This window comes from Falco biarmicus, chromosome 4 (genome assembly GCF_023638135.1).
Source record: "Falco biarmicus isolate bFalBia1 chromosome 4, bFalBia1.pri, whole genome shotgun sequence".
Lineage (NCBI taxonomy): Eukaryota > Metazoa > Chordata > Aves > Falconiformes > Falconidae > Falco > Falco biarmicus.
This window is the reverse complement of record NC_079291.1, coordinates 14,956,232-14,983,990: the sequence shown is the minus strand read 5'-3', so window position 1 is coordinate 14,983,990 and position 27,759 is coordinate 14,956,232. Positions and strand designations below refer to the sequence as shown.

The 27,759-nt window shown below is 41.5% G+C and overlaps 1 protein-coding gene across 11 annotated transcripts in view; it reads left to right on the top strand.

Annotated features, from left to right (window-relative positions):
• Nucleotides 1-23,148, top strand: part of TRAK1 (trafficking kinesin protein 1) — a 140,923-nt gene extending 117,775 nt beyond the window's left edge. For 7 of the 11 annotated variants that reach the window (XM_056334473.1, XM_056334476.1, XM_056334480.1 and 4 more), the window contains 5 exons: nt 328-564; nt 1,523-1,839; nt 6,199-6,528; nt 15,233-15,335; nt 20,157-23,148. In XM_056334473.1, the coding sequence (XP_056190448.1) occupies nt 328-564; nt 1,523-1,839; nt 6,199-6,528; nt 15,233-15,335; nt 20,157-20,955 (1,786 nt within the window). In that variant the 3' untranslated portion in view covers nt 20,956-23,148. Of the gene's footprint in view, nt 1-327; nt 565-1,522; nt 1,840-6,198; nt 12,895-15,232; nt 15,336-20,156 lie in introns of those variants that run through there. The other 4 variants (XM_056334474.1, XM_056334482.1, XM_056334481.1 and 1 more) reach the window with 2 other exon arrangements.
• The last annotated feature ends 4,611 nt before the right edge of the window (nt 23,149-27,759 follow it).

Genomic DNA, 27,759 nt, shown 5'->3' with positions numbered 1-27,759 from the left:
TAAGATGTTTTTAGCTGATGTACTGAAATGCTCTTTCACTTAATTTTGTTATTAATATTTGAGAGGATATAATATATATATATATATAAAAAATACACCATTCTCAAATGTTCTGTCTAAAATATTCTAGGATGATGGATTGAATGTAATGGCCAGACTGTAGCGAGTATGGGACCCTATGCATACTACTTTACAGAAACTATAAAGACAAGGTGGTTGGTGGAGCTGTGAATAGGAAGGGTCGTTAACAAACTGTTACCTGTTTCTCTGTTCCTTCTTAAGGTGAGAAGGCACTGTGTGATTATTAACTCTGTGTGTGTCTTACAGTCATCAGAAGCGGGTCTTCGAGACAGTGAGAAATGTCAACCAGGTTGTCAAGCAGAGATCCATGACTCCGTCACCAATGAATATCCCAGGCTCTAACCAGTCCTCTGCTATGAACTCAGTCATTTCTAGTTGCGTCAGCACTCCACGTTCCAGTTTCTATGGGGGAGACATCTCTAACATTATGATAGACAACAAGACCAATAGCATCATCTTAGAGACGGAATCCTCTGACAACGGGTCAGTGCAATAGCTCTGTACTTTGCTTTTGCTTTAATTCTGACATAAAGTGTTGCTATTTTCCTCTTTTTGTCTTACATTGTGCAGTTAACACGGTGATGTACATCTTCAAAAGTTACTTTGTTCTGTGCTTACAGTTGTTGAGCACTCAAGTTTGTTTAAAAAGGAAACTTTTTGAAAGTACTGTATATCAGTGTCTGTAACTAATGCCTGTTCTGAGATGCAGCATCATCAGATGATGTAAAACATAAATTTTTTGTCTTTGCAATTGTGGGTCAACTTTAATTATATTTTCAGTATTTTACATTTAATGCTAGGGAGTTCTGATCTAAGATGCAGCTACAGCTAATGCTTTTGATGCTATAAATAAATAAATGGCATGTAGGTTACCTAATACAAGAACTTATGAATGAAACTAATAAGAAACTTGCTATTCTAGCCATTTGTCTCTTCCCCCAGCACAGCTCCACACTATGCTGTGTATACCTTCCAGTAAAAACAACTTAATGTTTCAAAATAACAGATGTATTCACATAATATACCCTTGTGACTCATTACGGTATTCTTGTAACATAGGCCCTGTAAGATGTGGCCTGCTTATTTGAGTTTGTGTAAATGTAAGAGAGTGACAACAAGTAGACATCTCTCATCTCTTTGTAGGAAGAACCTCTTAAGTAAAGTGCAGCTCTTCCAACCAGGAGTTTCCAGGCAGGAACTAGGATTCCAAACAGTTTTAGTATGAAGGAGAAACAAAATATTGGTGTTTGCCTTTGAGCTCCTTGGATGAGTGGCAAGTTGTTCCCAGACATAGTAGTTTAAAGGTACTGCTGAATATCTCAAAACTGTCATGTGAAGTTTTTAAGCATCTCTAAGAATTATTTTTTTCTCCCTCCTCTCCCCGCTTTTTTTCTTTCTTTTTTTCTTTGTGTGTGTCTGTCCGTCCCCTGTTACATTTTAGAAATGAAGACAGGATGAAGAAGCCTGGAACTCCAGGGACCCCAGGCTCCAGTGACCTAGAGACTGCCCTTCGCAGGCTGTCCCTCAGGCGGGAGAATTACCTCTCGGAGCGAAAGTTCTTTGAAGAAGAGCAGGAAAGGAAGTTGCGGGAACTGGCAGAAAAGGGCGAACTCCATAGTGGCTCCGTTACCCCTACAGAGAGCATCATGTCGCTGGGAACTCACTCCAGATTTTCAGAATTCACTGGATATTCAGGAATGTCTATCAGCAGTCGCTCCTACCTGCCAGAAAAGCTTCAGATTGTGAAACCACTAGAAGGTGATAACAAAGGGCCTCGGCCTTTATCTGTTCTTCTTAGTGACTCTTTGTGGTCTCTTATCCATCACCAGAAAGCAGGAAATCTTTGTAATACATACTCTTTTTACTTTAGAGACAGTAATCCACGCTGTTGGTTTGAAATCTTCTAACTGCGACGTTTTTCCACAAGCCTTAAGAATGTTAGGAAACAATTCCAGCCAAGGCAGTAAAATAAATGTTACAGGCCACACGTGCATCAGCTCAGCAGTGCAGCTTTATGTCTGACCTGAACCTCAGTGTTGCAGTTTCATACTTAGAAAATGAAGGTGGTTGAGTATCTGAAATCTAAGCAGCCAAAAGTATTAGTTGATCATATCTCAGTTCTGCAAATAAGCACCTGGAAAGACCTTTGCCTAGTTCACGTAGTCCAGTAGGTCTGATAAGGCTATTTTTGTGATTAAAAATTACCTCTGGACTTTATTTGGCTGTTGTGAGTGGCCATACGTGAGCTTCTGTGGCTTTGGGTTTCATGTGTGAAATAGTTTGTTGGTTTGGGATTGTTTTTTTTAAGTCAAATTTCCTCCATATATTGTCACAGAAAAAGGCAAGATATAGGTAGATGGTAGTCAGGGCTAGAGCTTCATTGCAAAGTATGTTGCTGTAGTCTGTCTAACAAAGCTGACAGCTCATACAGTACCGTCTACTTGGCTTTCTTCAGTCCTTTCGGGTTGTTGCTGGAAGTTAGTTCAGTAAATTTCTTCAGGTTTTAAACAAAATGAAGCTGTTTTCCTTAGTACTTCACAGATACACTAGCCATGTAATTTAGCTTTGGTTTCTGTCTTTCTCACTCTTCTCCTTTAACAGAACTCGTGTTACATTACATTGTCTGTGTGTGTTTTAATTGCAAAAGTTCATTTTTTTCATCTTTTTAGAGCAGGTTTATTTCATCTATAAGGAACATTTAGCATGACATAAATTCAGAAGCAAAAATAATCCTTCCTATGTCCTGAAGAAAGTGATGTGCTGTATCTACTTGTTCAAATGAAACTATAGCCATAGCACACGAGTCCATACGGTTCAGCAGATTTTAGTAGTTTGTTTTCATGACTGCTTTTAAATGGTCATAAAAAATTTTTGTACCACATGAGGGAAGGGATGATCCAGCTCTGTTTCCGTTACTGGTTGCTACCACTGTAATAGGTTTCTGTCACCATCCCATTATATCTGCTTTTTTCTTTCAATAAACTCTTAAAGTCTTTATCATCTTTCTATCTGTCTGGGTTTTTTTTCCTGGTTTTGTTCATTGTTCTCACTGGGTCATTTTTTTCCTTAAAATTATTGCACCTTTTAAAGTACTTCTCGTGTTTGGTTTTAGATCTCATTTGTAGTATGTTTGTGTCTGCCTGTTTCATAAGTTTAATGTTTATCTTTTATTAAATACATGTTTAGGATGCTGTTCCTTGCTTCAACTTAGTTTCTTTCCTGAGAATTTTCCCTGTGATTTCCCCCGCACCCTCAACTTCACGGATACTTCCAGACTACTGGGGCACAGTAGTCTGCTGTTCCTGCAGATTGTTGCCTGTTGTGCCTTTGGGTTTTATTACTGTTTTCCTAGGGGTGCTTATGCTGTAAAATGGAAGAAATAAAAAGTTAGTTCTGTAATAAATGTAAGTTAATGGTTTCTACTCCTTTACAGCAATCTTAAATCCCACAGTAAAACAAATAGGGTGACAGAAGCACTAAGAAATGAATCTTATTCTGCACCTTTAAAAAAACCCCAAAACAACAACAAACCTACACTTTTAGTCAAATAGAATGATTGCTTGATGTGACTTGCTTTAGTGGGTCTTTTGTTTTGGTTTGTTTTTAAACTCTGCATCTACAGCTTGTTGTGCCATAAGCACAAAATAGCACTCCCTGTGTGCTGTAGGAAAGCTGGAGCCTTGGACTCATTGTATCTTCACCCACTTTACTGCGATTGTGGCAACAACGCACCGTGAATTTCAAAGCTTTCTCTGACCCCGGTAGCATGCATGCAATCATGCAGATACCAACAACAGAAAAACAGATTTAATTTACTGTGTTCATATTTTTGTGCTTATGTCATCTTCGCTTCAGTTTGGCAGTTCCCACTCTTGCACACTAATTCCCTGATGCCAGCTTTTTCTGATAACGTAACTTACAAAATTATCTAGCCAGAGACTGGGACTGAATATAAGCGAAGGTGTTGTACTCCCCTCTTCATTTGACTTATTATTTTTTTTTTAACAATCATAAGGGAGTTAATAGCTGTTGCATTTGCATCAATTTTATGTGCAGCAAAGTCAAGGCTCCCTTACACACATTTTTATGAGATGAAAATTAAACTCTGATATCCTCCTTCTTGTGATGAAGCGTAGGCCACTTTGATTTCCAGTTTCCAAAATAAACTAATAACATGTAGTGTCAATAGAAGTGTTAAAGCTCAAAATGCAGATATTCTGGTGAATATCTTTCCATAGAAAAGATACAATATATTATCAATTAAATGTTTGTTCCCTGCAGAGTTTTTCTGAGTATAAGTTTTGGTGAGCCTAAAGGTGAAGAAGATTACGTCTTCAGAATGCATGTAGAAGTTAATTAGCAACAGGATTTTATACTTGCATGCAGTGCAGAAAGAAATTTTGATTTCAGTTCTTAAATTTTTAAGCGTGTTGTCATACAGCAAAGCTGTACTCCTTGCTTAAAGCTTGACAGTATCTGGCACTTCTCCACATTCTGGAATATTTCTTTTATATAGAAGGAAAAAAACCTGGACCTTTCTGGCAATTCAGAAATAAATACAATTTGTAGGGATGTCTCTTCCCTACAGTTACTTACTTTGGGATTGTAATGGTTTCTACTTCTTGAACCTCAAGGGTTCCAATCCTCTTTAGTCCCTCACAACTTACTCAAAATTCAAAAACAACAAGAGAAAAAGAAAAGATAGGGTCATTATCCAAAGTAATCTAGCAGATTCATTTAAGCTGAGGTAAAAATTACAGATTTTGAAGAGTGAGGTAGGCTTAATCAAAATGCTTCTCATTCTAAAGAAGGACTTTTCCCTGTTTCTTGACAATAAGCTTCTTCTCATGCAATATCCTCATGTGAAACAGCAATTTTTCTCATCCGATGGGATTTTTTTCTCATACAAAAGAATGTATATTGGCCATCCCTTCTCTAGTTGTTACAGTGGTTTAGATTTTTACATATACCGTACAACAAATTGAACATTCTTGGTCTTTGAACACTGGTGAGATGTTTGTATGCCAGCTTGTTGAGTGAGTCAGTGTTGTGCTCTGGGGAGAGGGGACAGGAGCAAGACAGCAAAAACTGTTCTGATTCAAGCTAGCAGAGATGAGAACAAAGATGGTTTGATTATGCCATAGGACCTGGAATGTATAGTTTTAAGTTGCACATTACAACACAGCAGTGTTCGGTGGGCACATCGGAAAACGTAGGCCCTTGCGAGCAGTGTTTAGTCACTGCTTGAAGAGTTGGGTAAATCCTCCCCTGGTTTTATTTGGCCCATCTCAGTGGACATATCAATTTAACGTGATACATGGCTGTTTCTGACTCGTCTCCTTTTGAACGCTAAATACTGAATGCTTTTCTCTGTAAAATGCACCTCTTCCCTCACTCAAAACGCTTTTCTGCCAAAGAAGAAGCTACAGGTACAGTAGCATTTAGTTTTGTAGTAGTTGAGTTCCTATACCATAGGGGCTCAGATAAGGGCCATACAAAGGTTTAGACTTGATGTATAGGTCAGAGTTGTTACCTGCTTACAGATGCCTGAAGTTGATGTGGCTTTCCCAACGTATGGTAGAAATGTGCAGTTTATGTGACTACCACCCTGTTAGCCACCAGTAGTAAATTCTGATGTTTGCAGCACCTTTCTTGGTGTGAGCTTAATGTGGGAATATGTGGTATATGTTCCTCTTACAGCTTTCTGTGATAGTGCTCAGACCAACTGTTAAATACAACTTCTTTCCACTCCCGCTTAAGCCGGTGAATTTAGGAGGGTGCGAATACTGATGGGGAGGAAATGTGCATGCACACAAGTATGCCACATCTTACCACCAGATTTTGCCTAGCTACGTGCTGATGTGATCAGTTTGTTTCATGCTGATGTGGAAATGCTGAAGAGTGGATGAAGCAGTTTTGCCTTATAGCATGTCTTCCTAGAAAGAGTAAAGCCTAGAAACATTAAACCCAGAAACACATTAAGGGGTTGGGGCTCCCAGACCTTTGGTCTTCCGGATAAACAAAGTGGGATTTTCTGCCTTTTAGATCCTGGACTAATTACTGATTATTTTTTTTCTTTGTGTGTGTGTGTGTGTTGTCCTTCTGTTCCCTTTCAAGGTTCTGCCACTTTGCACCACTGGCAGCAGCTGGCTCAGCCTCACCTGGGTGGGATCCTGGACCCGAGGCCCGGGGTTGTCACTAAGGGCTTCAGGACTCTGGACCTGGACCTGGACGAAGTGTACTGCCTTAATGACTATGAGGAAGATGAGACAGGTGACATTTCTTACAAGGGCCTAACTACCTCGACGCCAGTTCAGCACACAGAGACCTCAGGTGAGAGGTCACAAGCACAAGTGACTGTTTCAGACAACAAGAATAACCCCCGCCAATCTCAGGCTTTCACAGAGGAGATGCAGGAGTCCACGACTGACGATGATGAGGGGTCTGGTGAGGGAAACTCATTAAGTCCAGTAAAACTGACATCTTTACAGGATTTTGATTACTGGGCCATTCTCGCATCTCTCCAGAACAGCATCCATAGTGTTGCTTTGTGTGTAACATCTGCGCGTTAATGCGTGCAGTAGTTAGAACATAACCATTCTAACATTGGCTCAAAAATCCTTTCCTTAATAGTCATTTAATTTGACTTTTTTTTTCAGTAACAGCATCTGTGGTCAATATTTTACTCTGTTTTGATAAGAGAAGGCTGCTAAAAGGAAGTGGTTGGCTCACAAACCTTTGTGTGGCACGTATGCAACTTGTATGTGTATTTAGTGCACTCTCTGCGGTGTATATAATGTATAGATGATATATATTTTGTATGCCTATAGTGCAGATATTCTTCTGACTGTTTGTAAGAGGTGCTGCCATGCTTTAGATTTTTGTATTTTGGGAAAAAAACAAAGACTAAATGATGACAAAAGGTGCATCTAAGTTGCCTTCGCTGAAACAAATGGAAGTGCCTTGAAAATCAAGCTAAGAAATTCTGCAGACTTAATTAAGTTACCTCAGATAGAGTTAACTGGTTTTAAACTCCCTTTGAGATAAAGAATTAAAAGGATGCTTTTATGCAGAGAATAATGACATTTCCCTCATTCCCTCTCCACCACACTATTAAATTCTGTCATTCCTATTTATACCGTATTGAGACTTAAACATTTTTAAGTGATGCAGTACTGCATGAGTTATTAGATAACTGATGTTAGTGATCTATTATTGCACGAGGTTACCAGTTCTCAGACTATAGATGTGTTTTGAGTTTGTGTGGTTTCTTTTTCTGTTGGTTTTTTTTTTTTTGGGTGGACGGGTGTTTGTTTTGTTTTAATAAGCTATATAGGAGTTTAGTCTTCATTAAGATTTGCTACTGGTAAAGAATTATGTTTAGTCCAGAATCAGAAAACTACCAGAACTCCTTTTTCTTCAGACTTCTTGTTTTTACGTAACTGCTTTAAATGAAGACACTTCCTTCCTGTTCTTTTTTCGCAATATGTAATAATTTATTATTTGGCTAATCTTTGGAAGACTAGATTGTCTCAGGGCTAGACAATAATATTTCTGTTGTTTTCATGAAGTGCCAGAGTATCCTCAGCTCTCACTGAAATGGCAGTTCAGTGCTTTCAGCTATTGAATGTAAGCTATTTTTTGCAGTCAGTTGTAGTAAGATTCAACCTAGAGTCATTTAGATTGGAAAAATACCCTTAAGTCCAACAATTAACCTAACGCTACCAAGTCCACCACTAAACCATGTTTGTGAGCACAACATCTACACGTCTTTTAAATACCTCCAGGGCTCAACCACCTCCCTGGGCAGCCTGTTCCAGTGCTTGAACATTCAAATCCTTCAACTTCCCTTTCCATTGGCAAAAAGTGTCTTATTCAATGAGATCTGTTGCCCAGGAATAATGATTATATTAATTTTTAATATTAATATGGAAAGAAATGATGCCTCTGCAGGACTTGTGTACAGTTTTGGGTATTGTCCAGGTTTTTATAATTTTAAAGTATGAATAACAGCAGCAAGAAAAGCTGGAGATCTAGGAAATATGAACTGAAATAAAGACTGAAATAACTGACATGTTTTAGGGTCTGCAGAATAAAAGATTTAAGAAAAGATATGATTAATTTTAAAATACATTGCTGCAGAGAGGAATGCACAAGCAGTTCTTCATGTACTCGGAATACAATAATTGTGTAAAAAAGCTGTTTGGGTTACGCTGGGCAAATAATTTTCTAATTGTAAGACTATTCAACACAGAAACATGTCAAAAATTTGGAAGACATTGTCATGGACCATACATAAACGATATAGGTATCATTTAGTTCTTTAGGTTTTTTAAGAATGGATTAGTGAAAGATCTGTGGGTAATGATTTGGAATAGTTCTTTCTTTGGAGTAGAAAAATAAATGTAGTCCAGCGCTGTGATTACAAAGTGGCAAGAAAGACTAGTATTGCCCTCCACTTTCTTTCTCCATGATAATTTAAATACAGGTCACTGTTACTAACAGGTTATTCCCTTGTTACTGCTGACTTTGCCTGGGAAAACCCTCTCTCAGACAAGGCTTTTAAGCATATTCCCTACCTTATAAATTGGCAAAGCAGATAAAATCTATGAAATTGTCCTAGTAGTCTCATTTCATCTTATATTGTTTGTTGGGTAATTTTAATACATTACATGAACAGAGAAATCTGTCAAAATTAGTAACTTTGATCTATAGAATGAACAAATGCACTGAAAACTTTAATTTCCTAGTATTTATCCTTCCTTCAAATTGCCCAGCTGCTTAGGATTTAGGAGTATCCATGAGCCACCACATCATTATTGTTTGCATAGTTGCTGTATCTGCTTTTTGTTGAAGCAATTTGTCAGGTCGTGTACAGGGAGAAGACAACTGTGGATGTTTTCAGAGTAGGCACTTACTAATGTGGCACTGGCTTTCTTAGGATCCACAAATCTGCCCGCTGAAGGATGCCTTTTGGGAGTAGGGATGTGTGCTTAGCTTATGAATGTATTTTGTATTTAAATAGCGTGCAGCCATTGCTTCTCTTGAAAAAACCTCCTCAGCATTCTTTCTTCCTCTCCCAGATTTCTGTGTAAGAAATGCAGTGCAGGTAGGGGTGTGTACGGATGTGTGGTTCCTTACAGTGCTGTCACAAGTGCAAGGTTATGACCTCATTGCTTGCATGATTTCAGCGGAGATGCCAGTTGGCAACATACGGACTAAGCACTTGCTAGAGAATGTGGAAGTAAAGTAAAAAAGAAAGGAGAAAATTATCTTCAATGCGTTCTTTAGTGGTAGTGCTTTTGCTTGTAATCCAGGATAGCTCTATTGTGGAAAAAAATCAGAGTTCAAGAAGTTTTTAAAAGCCAGAGGGTATTTCCCTACAGTTCCCATCAGCAGGTCATAGGGTGTGCCAGTCCAGAGCTACAGGTCTTCTAACCTGAGAGCAAGGTGTCTTTGGAAATACAGTGCCTACAAGGACCGTTCCCAGCAGGTGTAAGTCATTTTAGTCTTTTGCGTAGGTGTCTCTCATTATCAAATGATGTATGCTTTTACAGTTTGTGTCTTTTACCATTTTTGCACTGGAGATTTTCTCTAGCAGAGTGCTATGAGGTCTTATTTTTACTGCCATTTTGCAGGCATGCAGAGTACTGCTTGAGATGAGCCCCGAGAGAGGTCATTTTAACATCCAGGCTCAGGAGAGCAAGTGCTGCTAGTAGTGCCAAAGGTGTCTTGTAGCCAGAATAAATGTATTTGGAACAGAGTATCAGTTGTTTCTTGGTGAGTGCTGGACAGAGTCAGAAATCATTCTGACTAAATAAGAAAAAGTTATGTTCTTTGAATTTTCCTGTCCCTTTATTGAAACCTGTAATATCCATTGATGTATAAAATAACTTCCTTACCGTACATGCAAATTGTATCCCAACTGTGGCACTGAACATTTCAGGAGAAATTAACGCACATGTAATTTATGATCTGCAGTTGGTCTGATGAAGCTACAAATGGCGTGTGGGCTAGAGTAACTTTATGGAGCATTGTAAATTCTAGAATCACAGTTCTAGCCTAATACCCAGGAATAGGTTGAAATTTCTATGTCATTTGTATAGACTCTCAGCATAATTGGAATGGTATAGAAGTTACAGGATGCAGCAATGTTAAAACCATCTAGAACAAGTGATTTTTGCAGCACAAATTTTGAATAACCTCAATATATTTTTTTTATTATTATTCTTTGAGAGAAACTGTATATTATAAAACTGTGGAGTCTGTTTCAGAGGAAGGGGTGGTTGTGTGGTGTGTGTGGTGGTGTTAATTCATTGCCTTTCAGGTTTCCCTTAAACAAAAAACCCCAAGCCATTCAAAGCACTTAATAATGACATGAATGTTCTCTTTTTGAGGTTGGAAGGGCTACACTTGGTTCAGTGTGTGCTTAACTGCATGCTAGTATTGGGTGCATGAACCCAAGCTGGTCTTCCAGTACTTGTGTTTGTAAGTTCCACTAACTGATTGCTTTACAGGATCAGCCCTCTTGTACTTCGTGTGTAGACCTTAACCATGACATGGACTCCTTTCTAAATAGATGCCTAAAATCACAAAAACATATCATTAATGTCTTATGTTTGAGTTGGTGTTAGCAGGATTACTATACATATTTCTAAGAGGTTACCATTGTACAGAAAAGCAATAAATCTGTTAACTCTTAGAACGAAGGTATTGATGCATATTTAAATATATTTTATTTTCAAATGGCATGAATATTTCACAGTAATTATTTCTTTGAAAAAAGTCTGTCAGCAGTTGCTATGTGTGCTGTTAAAATGCTAGAATTTTAATTTGTCGATCCTAGCCTGCATAAACTCATGTTGAAGCCACATTAAATACTTCAAAGTCTTCTTACATCTGTGCTCTGTGGTTATATGCATATGAGAAGGAGAACTCAGCCAGAAGAAAGCTAAGAAAATCCTGTCCAAAGAATACTCACCTTTGTTCAACTTTTCATCTTTTGCTGTTTCCAAAGGCAAAAGAAATGGAAAGTTTGGAAATGCATATGTTCAGAAAATAATTTTAGTGTTGATTGTTTAAGAAAGGTAACAGGAGTAACGCTTCTGGCATAGATGTATGGATTCTTGGAGGTTTTCAGCATTCATGGTTACCCCTGAAGGCAGTGTTTTCTGAAGGACATCTGAAGGCACTTAAATGCCTTTAGGGGAGCACCATGCTCACATTTTACAGCTGGTGTGTTTATCACCCATCTCTGTGTTGTTGTAGCAGTTAACCTGGGCATCAGCTCCAGTATTCCCTATATCCTCCCTGTTCTGTCCTCAGCCAGGAGTTTTCAGTACAGGTAGCACTGGGTATCAGAATTCTCACCTTTAGTCACCCAGAGGGAATGAATGCTGCTAAATTTAGAAAGTGCATGCAGCAGTTCTCCTGTGGATCCTAATGAGGTTTTGTGACCTAGTTTTCAGGAATTTCACCTTGCCCAAGAATGGAGTTGGTGGCATAGACTGGCAGAAGTGAAGTCCGTAGCTTGTATTCTGAGTGGGAATGAGGCAGAAAGTGCCTCTTCATGGTCCTTCATTATCCTCTTCCAAAGCAGGCAGAGTTGTTTGTGGTTGGTTGTTTTTTTCCGATTCAGCAATAAAAAATAAAACTTCTAATGCTTTAAAATACCATCTGCTGCTGTAAGGACTCCCCAACCTGGTTGTCGTTCCATCCCTGGCTCACCAGCCTGTGGTAAAGAGATGCCCAAATTCCACTATGCGCCCTGCTGAAAGAGCAGGGAGCCAGGTTTCCTCCTTTTGTTAAAACATGAAAGAAAAAAAAAAATCCAAAACCCAGAGTGTTTTGCTTCAGAGTTGGACTAAAACGTTACCTTTGTGCCAGTCTGGATCAGGTCATACTCTGAAGATTTCTGATATTTTTTTTTTAAAGTTTTTTAATCACTCTGTATTTGCCAGAAGAGTTGTTTATATAAAATGCAAAGATTTACTGCCCACTGTGAGCTCGCTGCCTCCTTGCTATTCATCTAGCATAACAGTGAATTTGAGTTTGTAACCAATGGCACAAAAGTTAATGCTGGTTCAGTATAGCTACCTTTTAGAAATCTTTCTCAAACTTAATTTGTCTTGACACCTTTTTGTGGCTGGGGCAGGCTATTGGTTTACCAGCTGTAACTTTGGTACCTTTCTCTGCACGTGCTGGTTGAAAATCAGATTAATGGGTCTTTTGAGAGTTCCCTCAGCAGAAGACCGTATCCTAAACTCATCTGTTTGTTGTTTGCATCTAGCAGAATGGCCCGTCATCTGGAGTACTGAGGCGGGATCTGAAACAGCTCAGAGCTGTATAAGATCAGCTTTGTGTTCTGAGTGGGGAAAGCTCTGTTGTACCAGAGGATGGAGCTCTCTGCAGTCAGTTTGACTAGTACCTGCCTTTTTTTGCAGTATTTTAAAAGGTGTTTTTACAGCAGTGTTTGTGCTTACGGTAGAGTGTCTTTCAGCTGTAATGTTTTGTGTTTTTTCCAAAATGCCTAAGAATTGTTTGAGAAAGCTTAATAAGGTAAGAATCATTAATTACTGAGAGAGAAAACATGATCTAGCAGCAATCTGAGGTTTAGTTTGAATTTTAATTTAGGGGGAAAATGCTCAGACAGTTTAGCCTATGGTTTCCCGAAGGATGAAATTACATGATGTTTTTGTAAATTCTGTTAAACACTGAATTATGTACAGATTCTTTTTTGTACAGATAGGAAGCCTTGTTGTTAACCTACTAGTGCTTTAAAGAGGGTGTAAATAAAACATTCGATTTCAGACAGTCACATGGAGCAGATGTTTATATTTAAAACAATACTTTGCTGTATGTACATGTGAAGATAGTCTCTCTTACTGTAAACTTCTGTATTACTTCCTCAAAAACTGATACCAACTCAGGAGATGGCCATTCTTATGTAAAATGGCTAGGTTAGGAATGAATGGTTTTGGTTTTATTTTATAAACTTTGTTCATTTACAGCAACAGGTTCTCAATCTTTGTATTGTGTCCAAAGGATGGAAAATACTACAGCAATGTGATACACCCCGTTGTTGACTGATGGAGGATGAAGCTGGTACAGGACTTTCTTAGTGGTATTTGAGGGTGGAATACATCCTTGGAAATTGATAAAATTTTTTGTATAATTTCAATTTTTCCTCTGGTTACTCAGTGATTGCTCTACTTTTAGCAGCCTTCTCCTATCTCTGACTCATTAATAGCAATGAGTCTTGCTTTTGCTAATGCAGCTATGTATCTTCAGCGTGCCTGTTTCCAATCTGAGGGGATGCCCAATGGGTATAACAAATGGGGAAAATGCACTTAATGTATTACGGCTACATGCTTTGGGTTGAGCTTGCAAACTTGAACAGGCATTGCTTTATTCTGTTCTCTATTCATCATCCAGGGATAATGGCTTTGTTTCTACTTGATTTATGTTGAAGTCCTTTGTTTTCTCCAAATAACCGATTTTTTTCATGTCTAGTTATTTGAGCTCTTTCTCCAGATTTTCTTTTAACTCTCTACAATATGGAGAGAATCATGATTGCTAGGCTGTGCTCCCTTGTAATAGCTTTTATAGTACTCACACTAATCTCTAAAGCAACTGGATTCCTGAAGCATCATAGTTACCATCTCTGGAGGTGAAGTAGAGCTTGTTGTTATGCTGTGCTAACATTTGAGTGTGCTAACATGACACTCCAGTGGGTTTTTAGAAAGATCCTTCTTTAACATACAGCAGTATGTTCCAGCGCTAACTAGAAGTTACCTCACGCTGTATGCTTAGCCACTTCTGCTTCCACTGTTCACACTCCCCATGCGCTGCCCTTCACACACTGCTTTTATGTGTTCTTAAAGGACTACCTAACTGCACACACTATTTTGGAGCTGTGATACTTTGTATATGAAAAAGGGAACACAGCCACAATTAAGACTTGCCTTGCTTCTGCTAAGCTTCTCTGGAAGTTCAGAATGGTGTCTGGTCTAGCTGGTTGTTCCGTCTGTCCTTTGCAATGTGTTGAATAGTTGTGTACTGTGGTATTAAAATGTGGCTTAATCAGGGAATGGCTCAGAGGGTTGGGTAGGATGAAGGGGAGGGAGCTACAACACGGGTTTTTATTGTGCATGTCTTTTGACCACTGCTAAGTTTGGTTACTAAGTAAGACAACCTATGCAATCATGATATCTTTGATGTAATACTTAACGGGGTGTTTTTCAACCAGCTTTTCAGATGCATGGCTTTTAAATTTTGTAGCTATTTTGCAATGGCCACAGCTGCATTATATAGCAGGTTCATATGTCCGCAGCGGTATCTCTACTACGAAGAAAGAAATTGGCCTCAGTCCTTATTTTTTTCAAATTGAGCTGTATTGCTGCTTTTGCAAATTACTGGTACACTGACGGAGTGGCATTTTTACAGCAGCATTAGTGGGGAAAATTATTTACTACACTGTTTACAAATATTCAAAAACTGCTATATAGTGCAGTAGAGGACATACATTCTTAAAGAATCTGAACACATGCACAAGAGAAGTGTCACAGATGTACAGTAGTGGATCCAAACAACTGCCCCTTTCCTTGCTGTGGATATGAAAAGTCAGAGACAGAGAAACAATAACATGTGTCAGTCCTTTCCCCGCCCCAGCAATCTGTATTCCTGTAGTATTAGCAAGCTGGATCCATTACTGAGAAGTGATGGGGATACCTTGTTGTGGATCGATCTAAAAGCTGAAATGCACAAGCATTCAGAGTATCTTTGCCCTCTTGAGCTGATACTAGAAAATGCTGCTTGTGATTTCCCACTGATGCAAGTTGCTAGTTTAGATGAGGACTAGCATTTCAGGCACTGCTTTGCCTAAATGTGGTTTGAGCAAGACTTACATGCAGTGTTAGTGATCATGGGCAAGTTTCAGCAGACACTTTTAGTTAGCACTGGCCTTGGAGTTCTAGATGCGTTTCGAACAAGTGTCTGTTAGAACGCTGTAGCACTTGTGTATTTCACTTTCCTTGCATTGATCCCATCTCTGGTACCTCATCACTTTTTGCATCTGTCTTATCAGCACACAGAAGTTTGGTTTTCCCTTTTTCTGTGTAAAATGCAAAGAATTTGCTTTTTTTTAATTTAGTACCTCATCCTGGGAAGTGCATGTCACAAACCAACTCCACCTTCACCTTCACCACCTGCCGCATTCTGCACCCTTCTGATGAACTCACACGAGTCACACCAAGGTAAGGGTTTCCTGTGGTGGCAAAGCATTTAGCTCTGTCAGAGTTTTCCCTCTAAACAAATGCAAAGTAATGGCATAAGCAAAAGCATTAGCTGCATTGGTGAATTGCAATACACCCCTAAATTTTTCCTCCCAATTTGAGCTACCTCATCCTGATTTTCTTTGAGAGGCATGTGTATTGTTTTAGAAGGCCAGTCAAAATACCTTAAATTTTGTTGTCTCTAGTTAAAATATTGCAGGATCAGACCTAACTAAATTGGCTTCCAGTATCCAAACCTGACTACTCTTGATCCCAGACTAGTCGTAGTGTTCATGTGTGAATACGCAGAATGTGGTCTCTGACAAAAAAAATGAGAGATTTTACCAGGGAGGAAAAATCTAAACATTTGGCCCAGAAGAACAAAACATGCGCAGGTAAAGAAATCCAGGGAGTACATGAGGAGTGGACGAGGAAACATGCCTTAATCAAAACCAGGAGCCATCTACTTTGTTTGTTGGTGTAATTGTTGGAAATTAGTTCAGAGTTGCCAAACTGAAACTAATGGAATTGGCTTAATAATAGCAACTGCCATGTATAGGCAGTACATGCCAATAGATGGGAATTCTTTAGCCTTATGGAAGTGAAGATCTGAGAACTGTTTGGGGTGAGTAAATTTCGTACTTAAAAGGGAACTTTCCTTCCTTAGCAAATCAGTATTTAAAGAATGTTTTTTCTGTTTAGAAGGAAAATGCCTCATTGCTTTCTCGGCCCCTTCCAGCTCCTGTGCCGGAGTGTGCCATTATGTAGGTCCCCTTTCAGAGATGATGTGTCCAGACTTGTTGAGATGTGAGGTTGGTGGCAACTGCCTAAAAATAAGGTGGACACCTGAAAAGTAAGGGTATTAAATACAAAAGCCTGCAAGGTGGAAAGGAAATGGGTGATGATTAAATTTAACTTTTCTGCTTCCTTTTTGGCAATAAGTTAGTTAATTGTGGCCTGGCTGGTTTTTCTTTACGCTCTTCTGTCTTCCTCTCCCCTCAACGCCGTTACTGAAGAGATCCTTTTATATGGCTGCAGTTCTATTTTGATTTTCTTGTCATTGTCGAATTGCTATTAATTGTGGTCGTAGTAACCTCCTTGATTATGTTGGTTACTAAATCTAACAAATCGGCCATAACTGACAGCTACATTCGGTACGTTTTCAGCTGCCTTAGTTAAGCCAAAGTTCATCATTCATTCAGGAGGAAGAAGAGCACAACGTGATGTTTTCAGCAGACATGTCTAAGGAGCTGGTCCTTACCAACTATAAACGATTCTTCGCAGGTCATGTGAGGAGGACGAGGAAACTGCATTATGTCTCGTTATGCTGGGAGGAGGTATAGGGCAGAGACTGTGACTCAGCGTGGCAGGGGGTGAGCAACACTGCCAGCAGTGTCTGTGTTGGCAGGGTCACGTACAAGGAATGCTAGTGTGTGTGGCACCAGCTAACCCAAAGAGTTTGGATATTTACCTACCTGGTTGCACTTTAACCTAGCCTCTAACCCAGGTGACACTCTAACCTGACTAAATGTCATCTAGCTGAATGAGGTGCTTATTTATTTGTTTCTTTTCTCAGTCTAACTCTGAAACTGTCCCTGGTCTGACTTGCTGAGGCCAGTTTGAGTCTCTTTCTGTGGTTGTGTCCAGGTTGCTCTGCAGTGTTGGTCAGTTTGATGGGGAAAATATTTCCGTGTTAAAGCAATACCAAAATGAGCAAACAAAAAAAGCAACACAACGTAACAGCCGCTTTCTTTCAGGGATGTCTTGGTTTTTTTGTTGCACTGTAGTGTGTCCTGTGCTGAAAAATTAGTGGAAATACTAATGTAAATATCTGTGCAGCTGAAATCTGGAGCTGGAGGGAATGAAGCTGTTGGACTTGTTAACTCGCTGGAGTGCTGTAGTTTTCATTTTCTGACTGGGACATCTTGGAGGCCTGATAATTAACACTGCTTATGTCTGGGTTTCCAGAAGGTACTTGGTCCTACCCTGTAGAAAGTCAGTTCATGCAGTTAAGCTCGCTTTCTCTTTCTTTTCCTTCCCTCACACTGTTCAAGACTTGCGTCCTTCTGTGTTCGGCCAGTGTGGGACATGCACTACGGTGGCTGTCACTGCTCTGTAGTTCTGCCATGAACTGGAATCAGAGCTATGAAGGTCCAGCTTCAATCAGTGCTTAAAGAGAACTGTGAACTGCCTTCTCCTTTCCCCTCAGCCTTGCCCACAGCGCGGGTGTGCTCCCGAGCTGTGCTGCCAGGGGTGGTCCTCCCCTGCCACTGGTTCCATCCAGGCAGGACGAAGGGGACACAAGGAGAGCTTGCCTTTGCAAGAAGACCAATTTTGGAGCCACTCAGCAAGGCTGCTTTTCAAATTACGCTGCTCTTCATACTAGTTTTCTCAAACATGTTTCACAGTTTACAGGGAGGAGTATAGGGGATTCCTCTTGTTGAATCGCAACTGCAGGATAAAAATCCTTCGGCAGTTTCACTTGCTTACCGTAGAAGCTGGTACAGTTGCAAGTCACTGCGGAGATGATGTTGGTCACATCCTATTTAGCCATGGAAAGAAGACATGACTTGAGACTTCACAGCAGCAGGCTAATATTTTCTTAATTAAAGAGTGCCTTAAAGATACTAAAGTACTGCTGATTTTTAGAAGATCACTGGACTAGAGTTTGTACTGCTATGTTAACTTGTGTCACCTGGTCACTGTATAACGTTAAATGTTCTAAGCTCATCAGAAACTGTGGCTTAAAGCAAAACATTCCAGGGTGTCTAACCTGACATGCACAGTAGCATCGGGTGCACGGAGTTCATTAATGTAAGGTGAAATGAGACCTCAAATTCCAGTTAAGATAATATCTAGGCCTCTTTGTCCCTATGGACAAAAATAATGCAACTCATTCATTGGCCTGAGTCTTCTCTGCGCCTGGAAATCCAACCAGACTGTCTTAATGTGGCTGTCTGATGCATTTCTTGGTACAGAAAACCCTACCTAAAGCTGTGTGTTATAACTGAGCCAATCCAACAGCATGGCTCTGCTGAAAAGGGAAGATCCTGCTCTTTCCTGTTCCTTCCCCTCCTAGCTGCTTGGTTTTCCCACTCTTTTGCACTGGCGTTGGTTTTTATCTGCCTCTTGGCTGAGTGTCTTCTGCTTGCTAACCTGGCAAGATGAAGGGGAAGATTGCCGCCTTTGAACTGTGGTGAGCTCTCAGGTCAGTGAATTCTGTTAGCATCAAGTGTTGCGTTGTTCAAGACCCTTTAAATGCCATTAGAGGGGATGAGTCCATGCCTAGGAAATACCACCATGGGATTCAGTTTTGTGTGTGTGTGTGTGTGTACACGTGGCAAAAACCATCATTTGAGCATGGTTAGAAAAAGTTGGAAAGCTGTTTTTTTTAAAAGTGTGTGGAACCCTTGGGATTCTCTCAAATAGACACAAATTTGGAATGTAATGTCATGGATGTCCCACTGCCTTGTTTCTGGAATAACTGAGTACACCATGCCTTACTTGATGAATGGTGTACCTTGGACTGCCATAAATTTTGAGTGGGGTTATCCATAGGTAAACATACAGTGGCTAGCCCGATCTATTAGAAACAAGTTTTTTAAGGGTGGCACTGCAGTGCCAGTAACACAGAAACCTCGCTGTCCATGAGATCTCGTACTGTGGCCCAAAGTGTTTGGCATGTCTCCTTTGTGTTGGTAATTCTTTGGAAATAGGTGGTGCGTTGAGTATGTGTTCGTTCTGATGGTCAGCTTTTGGGGAGAAAACAATGCACCAGAAGGAATGCTATTTGATGTGCCTCAAGAAATCTCAACCCCTAGCATAACTAGCAGTAGCGTGCTTAAGGAAAGAAAATGCTGTAAGATCACACTAAACATAAATGTGTGGTACCAGCCTCTCGTTCTAAGTGTGCAGAGTGTTGCCCATTTAGTATTGTCCACTGCCTGTACATGGTTTATTTTGAGAAGAACTAACTGGAATAGGGGATCAACTTAGCAATGTTTCAAGCTATAGAAATTAACGTTCTACCAAATTAACAGTAGAATGGCTCTTTGTCATGCTTGGTTTGCTGCTGAGTTGTCAGTTATCTACTGGCCAGTTGACAACCAAGAGTTTGACTGGTTTTTTTTCCTCATGGCTTTTGCTGATTATTCACAGTTGTGCATCTCCATCAAAAGTCAGATCCCCCATCGCTTACCCCTTTAATGAAAGCAAATTGAACAAAAGAAGGGAAGAAAGGTTTGACCTTACGGAAGTGCATGTTGGTTGCAATGTCAACTTCCAACAGCTTTGCTACAGATGCTTCTGTAGCAAATGCATTCCCCTTCTCCTTTGCCACTCTCTGCTGTGACCCAGCAGTACTAGAAGGACTAGCAGTTCTGTGTGCTTAGAAGTGACACTAAAAAGTAAATCTGTCTTGCTTATATGGTTGGTCCCTCCATTTCCTTGTCTCATGGAAGCAACTAGGGGTAGTGACAGCCAGGAGATATATATCTGGAGATAAATACTGAAGGTGTTGATCGTGGACCTGTCAATTTGATAGGTTATCAGAAGAAATATGGTGGTGGGTGTTGGGGAATGCATTAATTCCATGAGACTAGGTGGTGAGGTAGGCAAAGTGGAGAGATGTGTTTTGTAAGAGACAATGGTTTTGTGCTTAACACATTGGTGAAGAGCTGGGAACTGTCAGTTTCCTGCCCTCTTGAAGTGGATAACAGGCCCAGCTCGGGGTTAAAAACCTTGCTTGCAGTAAATTTTAATTCCCTAGTGGAGAGAATAACTTGACTGCTCCTTTGCTTTCAGCCTTAACGCAGCACCTACTCCAGCTTGTGGCAGCATTAGCAATTTGAAAGGCACCCCGGTGGCTACTCCCTGTACTCCTCGGCGTCTGAGTTTGGCAGAATCCTTCACTAACCTCCGGGAATCCACAACGACGATGAGCACGTCTCTGGGGCTGGTGTGGCTGCTGAAGGAAAGAGGCATCTCGGCAGCAGTGTACAACCCACAGAGCTGGGACAGAGCCAGCAAGGGCACCCTTCTGAGCACATACCCCCCTAAAATGGCCATCATTCCTTCCACTCCACCAAACTCACCTATGCAGACACCTTCTTCTTCCCCTCCATCTTTTGAGTTCAAGTGCACCAGCCCACCTTACGACAACTTCTTGGCTTCGAAGCCTGCTAGTTCGATCTTGAAGGAGGTGAGGAATAAAAAGAACATCAGGAACAGTGAGAGTCAGACTGACGTGTCTGTTTCCAACCTTAATCTCGTGGACAAGGTCAAGAGGTTCGGTATCACCAAAGTTGTGAGTTCAGGGCAAGCGTCAGTTCCTCCTTTAACTGATGACCAGGGACCTCTTCTCTGTGGGGCACAAGGACCAGTGAGGGCCCTTGTTCCTGGAGGCCTGGCATCCGATGGTCTCCCATTGGGCTGCCCTGCCGTGACCAGTGCCATCGGGGGCATCCAGCTGAACACTGGCATCCGAAGGAATCGGAGCTTCCCCACCATGGTGGGTTCCAGCATGCAGATGAAAGGCCCAACGTCTCTCACTTCGGGGATCCTCATGGGAACCAAGCTCCCGAAGCAAACTAGCTTACGATGAAGGACTTTATTTTTACAGCTAGTCTTTTTAAAGAAAAATAGTCAGATTCTTTCTCCGATCTTATTTTCCTTTTCCCACCACCCCTTCATTGCCTCTTGAGTTGGACAAATCAACTTCGTGCCTAATGGGAGAAATGTGTAAACTTTGTATAAAATGTGTAAATATGTACCAGATCTATTGTAACTAATTGGATTATTTTGCTGTTCAATTGAGTGCAAAAGGCTCTACGTTATGATTGCTGTATTAAGGTTATCTTGCTAACTTTTTGAAAAAGTGTTTTGGTTGGTTTGGGTTTTTTTTTTTTTTTAAGATGCACTGAGAAAAAAAACAAAAGAGCAAAACCAACAAAAAATAACTTGACTAGGAAAACGTGAATTCTGTAGCTAGCCTGACTTGAGTCAAAGGTGCATGGGAAGCTATTGAATGTGATATGTGAGACCTCGCATTACATCACTTGAAGTACGGGAGCATCTGTGCTTTGTTAAATACTGAAAAAAAAAAAAAAAAAAAAGCACTCAGTTTAACATGTGTTAGTTTTAATTTTGCTTCTGTAGATGAGCTGATCTGAATTACTGGAGTGCCTGGCTATTATGCCTGAATGGATGATTATTTTTTTCCCCCCCTGTTCTGTATTCTCCCTCCCAAGATTACAAACTTGAATTAATACTGTGTTGAGGTCAGCAGGCCTACTGGGTACCTGGAATACTGACATATTCCTGCTACCACTGTTTCATTTGGCACACTTACACTCTGTGACTTTTTTTTTGGTTTTGTTTTTGTTTTTCAATGCTGCACTGGATTGTGGAAGGGAAAATGCTTTACTGTGTGTTGCTGTCACTGAAACATGCTTTGTCAGTGCCCCCAAAGAAAACAGTTTTCACAACTCATGAGGTCAACGTGGCAGTGACTTCCTAGAAGTCAAAGTTGCAGAACAGACTGACAGATAAGAATGTTATAAAAGAACATGTAGCAAAACCAGTATTAGGAAAAGGTGCGTCCTTAAAACTTTAGAAGAGAACCACAAAAAACATTTAGTAATGGAACGGTACAAGCTGGAAAGAGCAACTTGCAGTCCTCACGCTGGCCTTCAGGTTTCATGCGTGTTGAGGACCATGGCCTTGTAAGCGGGGTGAGAATATTCCCCACCCATTTTGCTTTCTGTTTCCAGAGAAGCCTTTTCATCCAAAGTTGGACCTTGGCATAGGTAAAACTATGGGAAATGCTTTATTTCGCAGTGGTTTTAAAATGAAAAATCACCTCCCAATACCAAACGTACAACCCCCTGCTTTTTCAGAGAGGAAACGAAAGACCTAACACAACCTTTAGTTACAGCCAGGCGATCTTAACTTATATTGCAATTTTTTTGCCTGTTTCTCCCAAACTTCTGCTGGGTGCTTGTAGAAAGAATTGAAATATCTTGGATTGGAACAGACTGGGGGGAGCTTGTTTCTAAAGCTGAGCTGAGACTTTTTTTTTTTTTTGGAGGGGGAAGATGGAGAGGAGCAAAAAAGGGGAGAGCTTAACATCCACTTTCCTTGCACTTCTTGTGGCATCTAAATCAAGCTCCCTGTTTGTTACCATTATCACACTACACGTAATTGCCGTGAATTGCCGTTTGTACCAGACTGTTACTAAATCATTAGCACTGATAATTTCTTGTATAAATGAAACTGTCTTTTAGTCTTTGTGACAAGAGATAGGTGGGTGGGTTGTTTTTTTCTGAATGAAGTAGTTATTGCAGTAGCGCTATGGACACTAAGGATATTTTTTTGAGAGAAAAAAACACATCGGTTGGTTACTGCATGTGTTTGAAGACTTCTATTTATTCTATGAACTTACAATGTTTTAGTAAAATGTCATCAGCTCTCTTTGCTGTTGTATGTGTGCACATATTGCAAGTAAACTTAAGTATCTTTTTATTTGAATGTATCTTAAAACAGTAGATAGAATAACAGTTGATTCTGAAAAAAGAATTATGGACTTAATGGACCATTTTATATACCCAGAGGAAGAAAGCAATACCATATGGGAACTTAAAGTGTAGAAGTTAATCATGCAATAGGGAAGTATTATTTAGCCTTTAAATAAGCAGTAGGAGCTGTCCACCCACCGGAGAAAGCAATTGTAACACATCAGACTGATAAAATCTAAATTTTTCTTCACTAATATCAATAAAATAACAGAAAAGTTAAATTGTTGTGTATTGTTCAGCTTTGTTTTCCTCTTCTTTTAGGGTGACAAATCTTCCACCTTGATCCCTTGCTTTCATCTCTCAGCCAAAGCAAAATAGGAGGCCATCACCAGGTCTAGTTTTAAAATTCTTAGACACAGAAGCGGTTGAAAAGTCTTGAGATTTCAAGATTGCTGGAACTAGGTAAAACTTGGGTCAAAACAAAAAATACAGAAGTGAATGCAGGTTTTTGTGTTCCAAGAAAGAACTGGATGTTGTGTCATTTGTCTATTTTGAGCGGGAGAGGGGTGTGAATTCTTCTGTCTAATATGATGCAAAATCTGTAGTGATAAAATGTGGAAGTACAAGAGTAAGGAGGAAACATCCTCTGTTTTCCAACAGAGACAGAAGTGAGCTCTGCTGTTAGCTAGCATCTTCATTGCCAAGGGAGGAGACAGCCCAATGATTAAATGCCAGGTAATGAGAAACTCAAAAAATCCTGCACACGTAGTGAGAGCTAAGTAATGATAAAAGAGCTCCCTGGAGGAGGGGATAGTCAGACAAGAATTCACAGAAAGATTAGACGGCCTCATACACTGAGGAGAGGGATATGTGTGAGGATGAAAGGGAAATAATAACGTTTGTCACATACTTGCTGCAGAGAGAAAACTGGAGAGCAGTAATGCCAAAATAAACTTTTGGAGGGCTTGCAGTAGCATGATGCAGTGCCATGCAACAGCTTGAGGAAGGCTGCTGCCATCCTGGCCTCATCCAGGTACCATGTCAGTGTGTGTGGGGACTCATCCTGTCTGTCCAGCACCCAGCTGGGGGGGAGGCTTGTGATCGGAAAGTTAATGGTTAACGGGAAGGATCCAGTAAGGACAAGCACAGTGCACAAAGCCCGCCCTTTGTGCCCGAGTTAAGCAAGCACTACTCCAGGAACAGGGAGCTGAGGCTGGTCCACATGGTGCCTGTGGCTTTACGATGAGTAGGATTTTAGATTCAGTTAGCTCGCGGAAGGGTGTGTGCACGTGAAATGGGAAGGAAATCTGGGAACTGTCGCAGATGTGAAGGGGAGAAAGCAAGGAGGGGTGAGTTCATGTAGTAAGACCTATTAATGAAAGTTGATGCTTAAGGTTTAAAAAGATAAAAGTGTCACTTGGAGAAAACCGCATTTTTTTTTGTGATAAGTATGGTATTGGGATATTATTTGGACCAGATCTGTCCTGCCCACTTTAAAAAGCAAATGTTCTCAGTCAGAGACATGAGCCTAGAAGGACTCCCACTTAAACCGGAGTTTTGCAGTCATAAGGTCTACCTGCACGTATCTTATTGCCAGACTCTAGTAAAGTCGTGAGTATTTTGAGGAAGGTATATTCTCCTATTATAGCTAAAAAAATAAGATTTCAAGTAGTAATTCGGTCCTTTTTTTACAGGCTTATGTGTTTTATCTGGATATCGTAGTGGACAAAGTCAGATGCTTGTGGCCTCATGCAGTGCCTTCCTGGGCTTTTAGGGAGTGAGGACGCAGCCCCACGAGTCCAGTTCCTCAATCTCTTTGGCCACTGCCTGGGTCAGGATCTTCAACCCTGAGCTCAATGGCAGTGCAAGCAGGGGACAAATGGTGACGGTGTATGAGCCAGGAAAGGCAGAAGAAACAAATGTACAGCTGAAAGCGAGGAGGAAAAATTACTTGCTTGCCCCCAGGAAGGTTTGTAAGGCAGTTGTATGAATGATGAAAATTTAAGCTGAGCATAGTGCAGTTCCCCGTACGATTCGGTGCCAGCCCAGCTGCTGCCGTGCTGGGGAGCCCTGCGGAAACCCCCCTCCTGCACCAGCGTCTAAAGGGAGCTGTTGGTTGTAGAAGTGTTTTCAAATTATCTTTCAGGGCTTAATTAAAGTTGTAAGCTCTCGCAAATGGCAAAACAAATGTTTGCTGGTTGTGTGTAAACTGTTGCCTTGCCCCAGGTAGCCTGCCACCCTTGACTTCATAAGCTCTGTGTGTGATGGGATTTCTCCTGTGCTGGCAGTTCTTGCTGTGCCTGCAAGACCTGCGACCTGTAACCGCTGGCTTCTCTCTGCTTCCCGTAGCAGGGCACCCCAGTGCTCCCCAGCGTGTCCCACGGCTCAGAGAGCCAGAAGCTGCTGGCCCGCGCGAGGTGGGAGCTGCCCTGCCACCGGAGCTGCCGCGGCGCAGCCGGGAGCTGCCACCTGTGCTGGCAAGGAAGGTACGTGCTCAAGTGAAACACGCCATTGTGGCCAGGGTGGCCAAGGGTCGGGCCTAGGCTTTGACGCCGTACGAGCTTCTAGACTGTGTTTTTGTGCTGTTACACGGCTCTGACCCAGGAGACTGAAAGATCCGCCAGTGTCGCTGCCAGCGTGGCAGTTCTGCAGCGCGCTGCGGTGCCGTTCTCACCCCACGGCACAGCCCTTCTGCACGCAGGTTGCCCCCCGGCCTGCTCCTCCTCACGTAAGGGTGCTGGCTGCTGTTTGCACAGCCCTCAGCTGCTGTCACTTCTTGCTGAGCTGCGCTGGGTGCTGGGGCGCTGTGGGGACACTTGGTGAGTTCTGTATGACACAGCAAACATCTTTTTTGGGTATCCTCTTCTTACATCTTTTTGCCTTCCAAAATTAATAGCTTTTTTCCCCCTAACTTATCCTTGGTGTGCATGAATGCTCCTGCAGTGATCTAAATCTCTGGCTTTGGAAAGAATAAATACATAGGGTTTGTAGCTCATGCTGTATTGTTGTTTTCTGACTTTTTAAAAAAGTATGCAGAAGGATGCATGTAATGCTGGGTTTGCTCACTTCTTTGGAGATACGCGTCTTCTGTGCAAGCTAAGCGAACAGTGATGGTGTTTAACAAGCAGGTGCATATGGATAAACCAGCTTTCAAGCCATCATGTCTCTAAAAGTGATTTATAAGCCCAGCTTTCCCAAAAGGCCCGGAACTCTAGGGGAACTTGGGTTTAAACAACCATGAAAGTCCAGAGATGCAACATTCACTGAAAGGCCCTACAGAAGAAGTGGGCTTCAAGGGTTGTGATGGGTGCAGCCCACTGAGGCCAAGGGAACTTACAGCTGCGTCAGGCTGAACTCCTCAAGATACAAAAGGAGCAACTGGAGATGGTGCAAGGCTGGGAGGTTTGCTGGCATGCAGGACCGCTTCTCTGTGAGGTGCTGCACCCTAGAGAATTTAGTGAATTTTGGAGAAAACGGTTTCTGCTTCTGGAAACAATGCTGGCATTTGGAGAGTGTCCTAGTTGCTCCTTCAGGACAGTAAATTATGCTGCCGGGTAGCAAAATCTGCATGGCCTATCTGGAAACTCAGCCAATGTATTTAACTCACTCGGACAATTTCAAAGCAGAACAGAACTACTGCATAAACTAAACCTCAGAAGGTCAAATGGCTGATGAACTGGGGCCTCTGCTCTGAAATGGTCCTCCATCCTTGCATTACCCAAGTATCTCAGAAACCTTAGTGGATGTATCTTCACCATACTGCAGCAAGGAACGTGGTCATCCACCTCTGAAAGCTGGGTTGGAGGTGAGAGGAGGGTGGGGTGCTGAGGCCTGTGTGCTTAAGACTTGACTGTGTACACATAGGACGCTCTCTGGAGAGCCAAGACTGATATTTCAGCCTTTTGAGACACTTCCCCGCTTCCTTTTGCATGTCTCCAAAGCACTGGAGGGCCCCACATCATAATGCCGTAGTGCACAGAGGTTGAACAGTTGCTCCCAAATTCCTGAACACATTTGTTGGCACCTCTCCGCATTGAACTGAAAAGTCTAGCAATGTCGGTGAGATGTGTCCTGCCTTCCTTTGGTACAGACAGGGTCTGCTGCCTGTAGCTTGTGTTAGCGCTGAGGAATTAGCATTGTTCAGCCGGGCTGTGGGGTCTCGCTGGGTGCCATTCAGACCTGCTTTAATTCAGTTAACAAGCCAATTGAGACCACGGAATAGCAAGAAAAATAATGAAAGGCCTGAAAGTTATTGGTGTTTAGGCAATGCCCTTAGCTGTAATGTAGGCAGTGGGCTTTCGTGTGAGAATGGCATATACTTAAGAAGCAGATAATGTTTGTGTTTAGAAGATTATAGAGATTTTTGTCCTGCTGAAATAGGTTTCAAGCTGTGCTGAATCCAATTGCTGTTCAATTGACACAGGCACTTAAGAATGATTAAAGCTTTAACAAGTCCACCGCCAGATTTTTTTCTTTCTTTAAGAGAATTTTAATAAGCTCAGGGGATATGAAAATCAAACACACAAAAAAACCTTCCACTGCTCCGCTAGGACACTGTAACATTTGCATTTTGTCTGACTTGCAAATGCCTCAGCTCAGGCGGTGGGGAGGGACCGCCTGGTTTGCGCATCTGGCTGCGGTGTGTCCCTGGCAGCACGGATGGAGGGGCTGGTGGTGCAGCAAAGCTGGATCCACATGCATTCCTCTATGGAATACCACGGCAGGTAAGACTGTTCTGGATCAGGTGCACTGGCATAGCAGAGGTTTCTCTTACACACTGCTGTAAGAGAGCTGCCCCTTCCCAGGGTGGGGGTGCTCCCTTTCTCTTGGGGGCTGCCTGGGTTTCCTCTCAATCCCACGGGAACACTTGCTGCTTCCACCCACTTTGCACA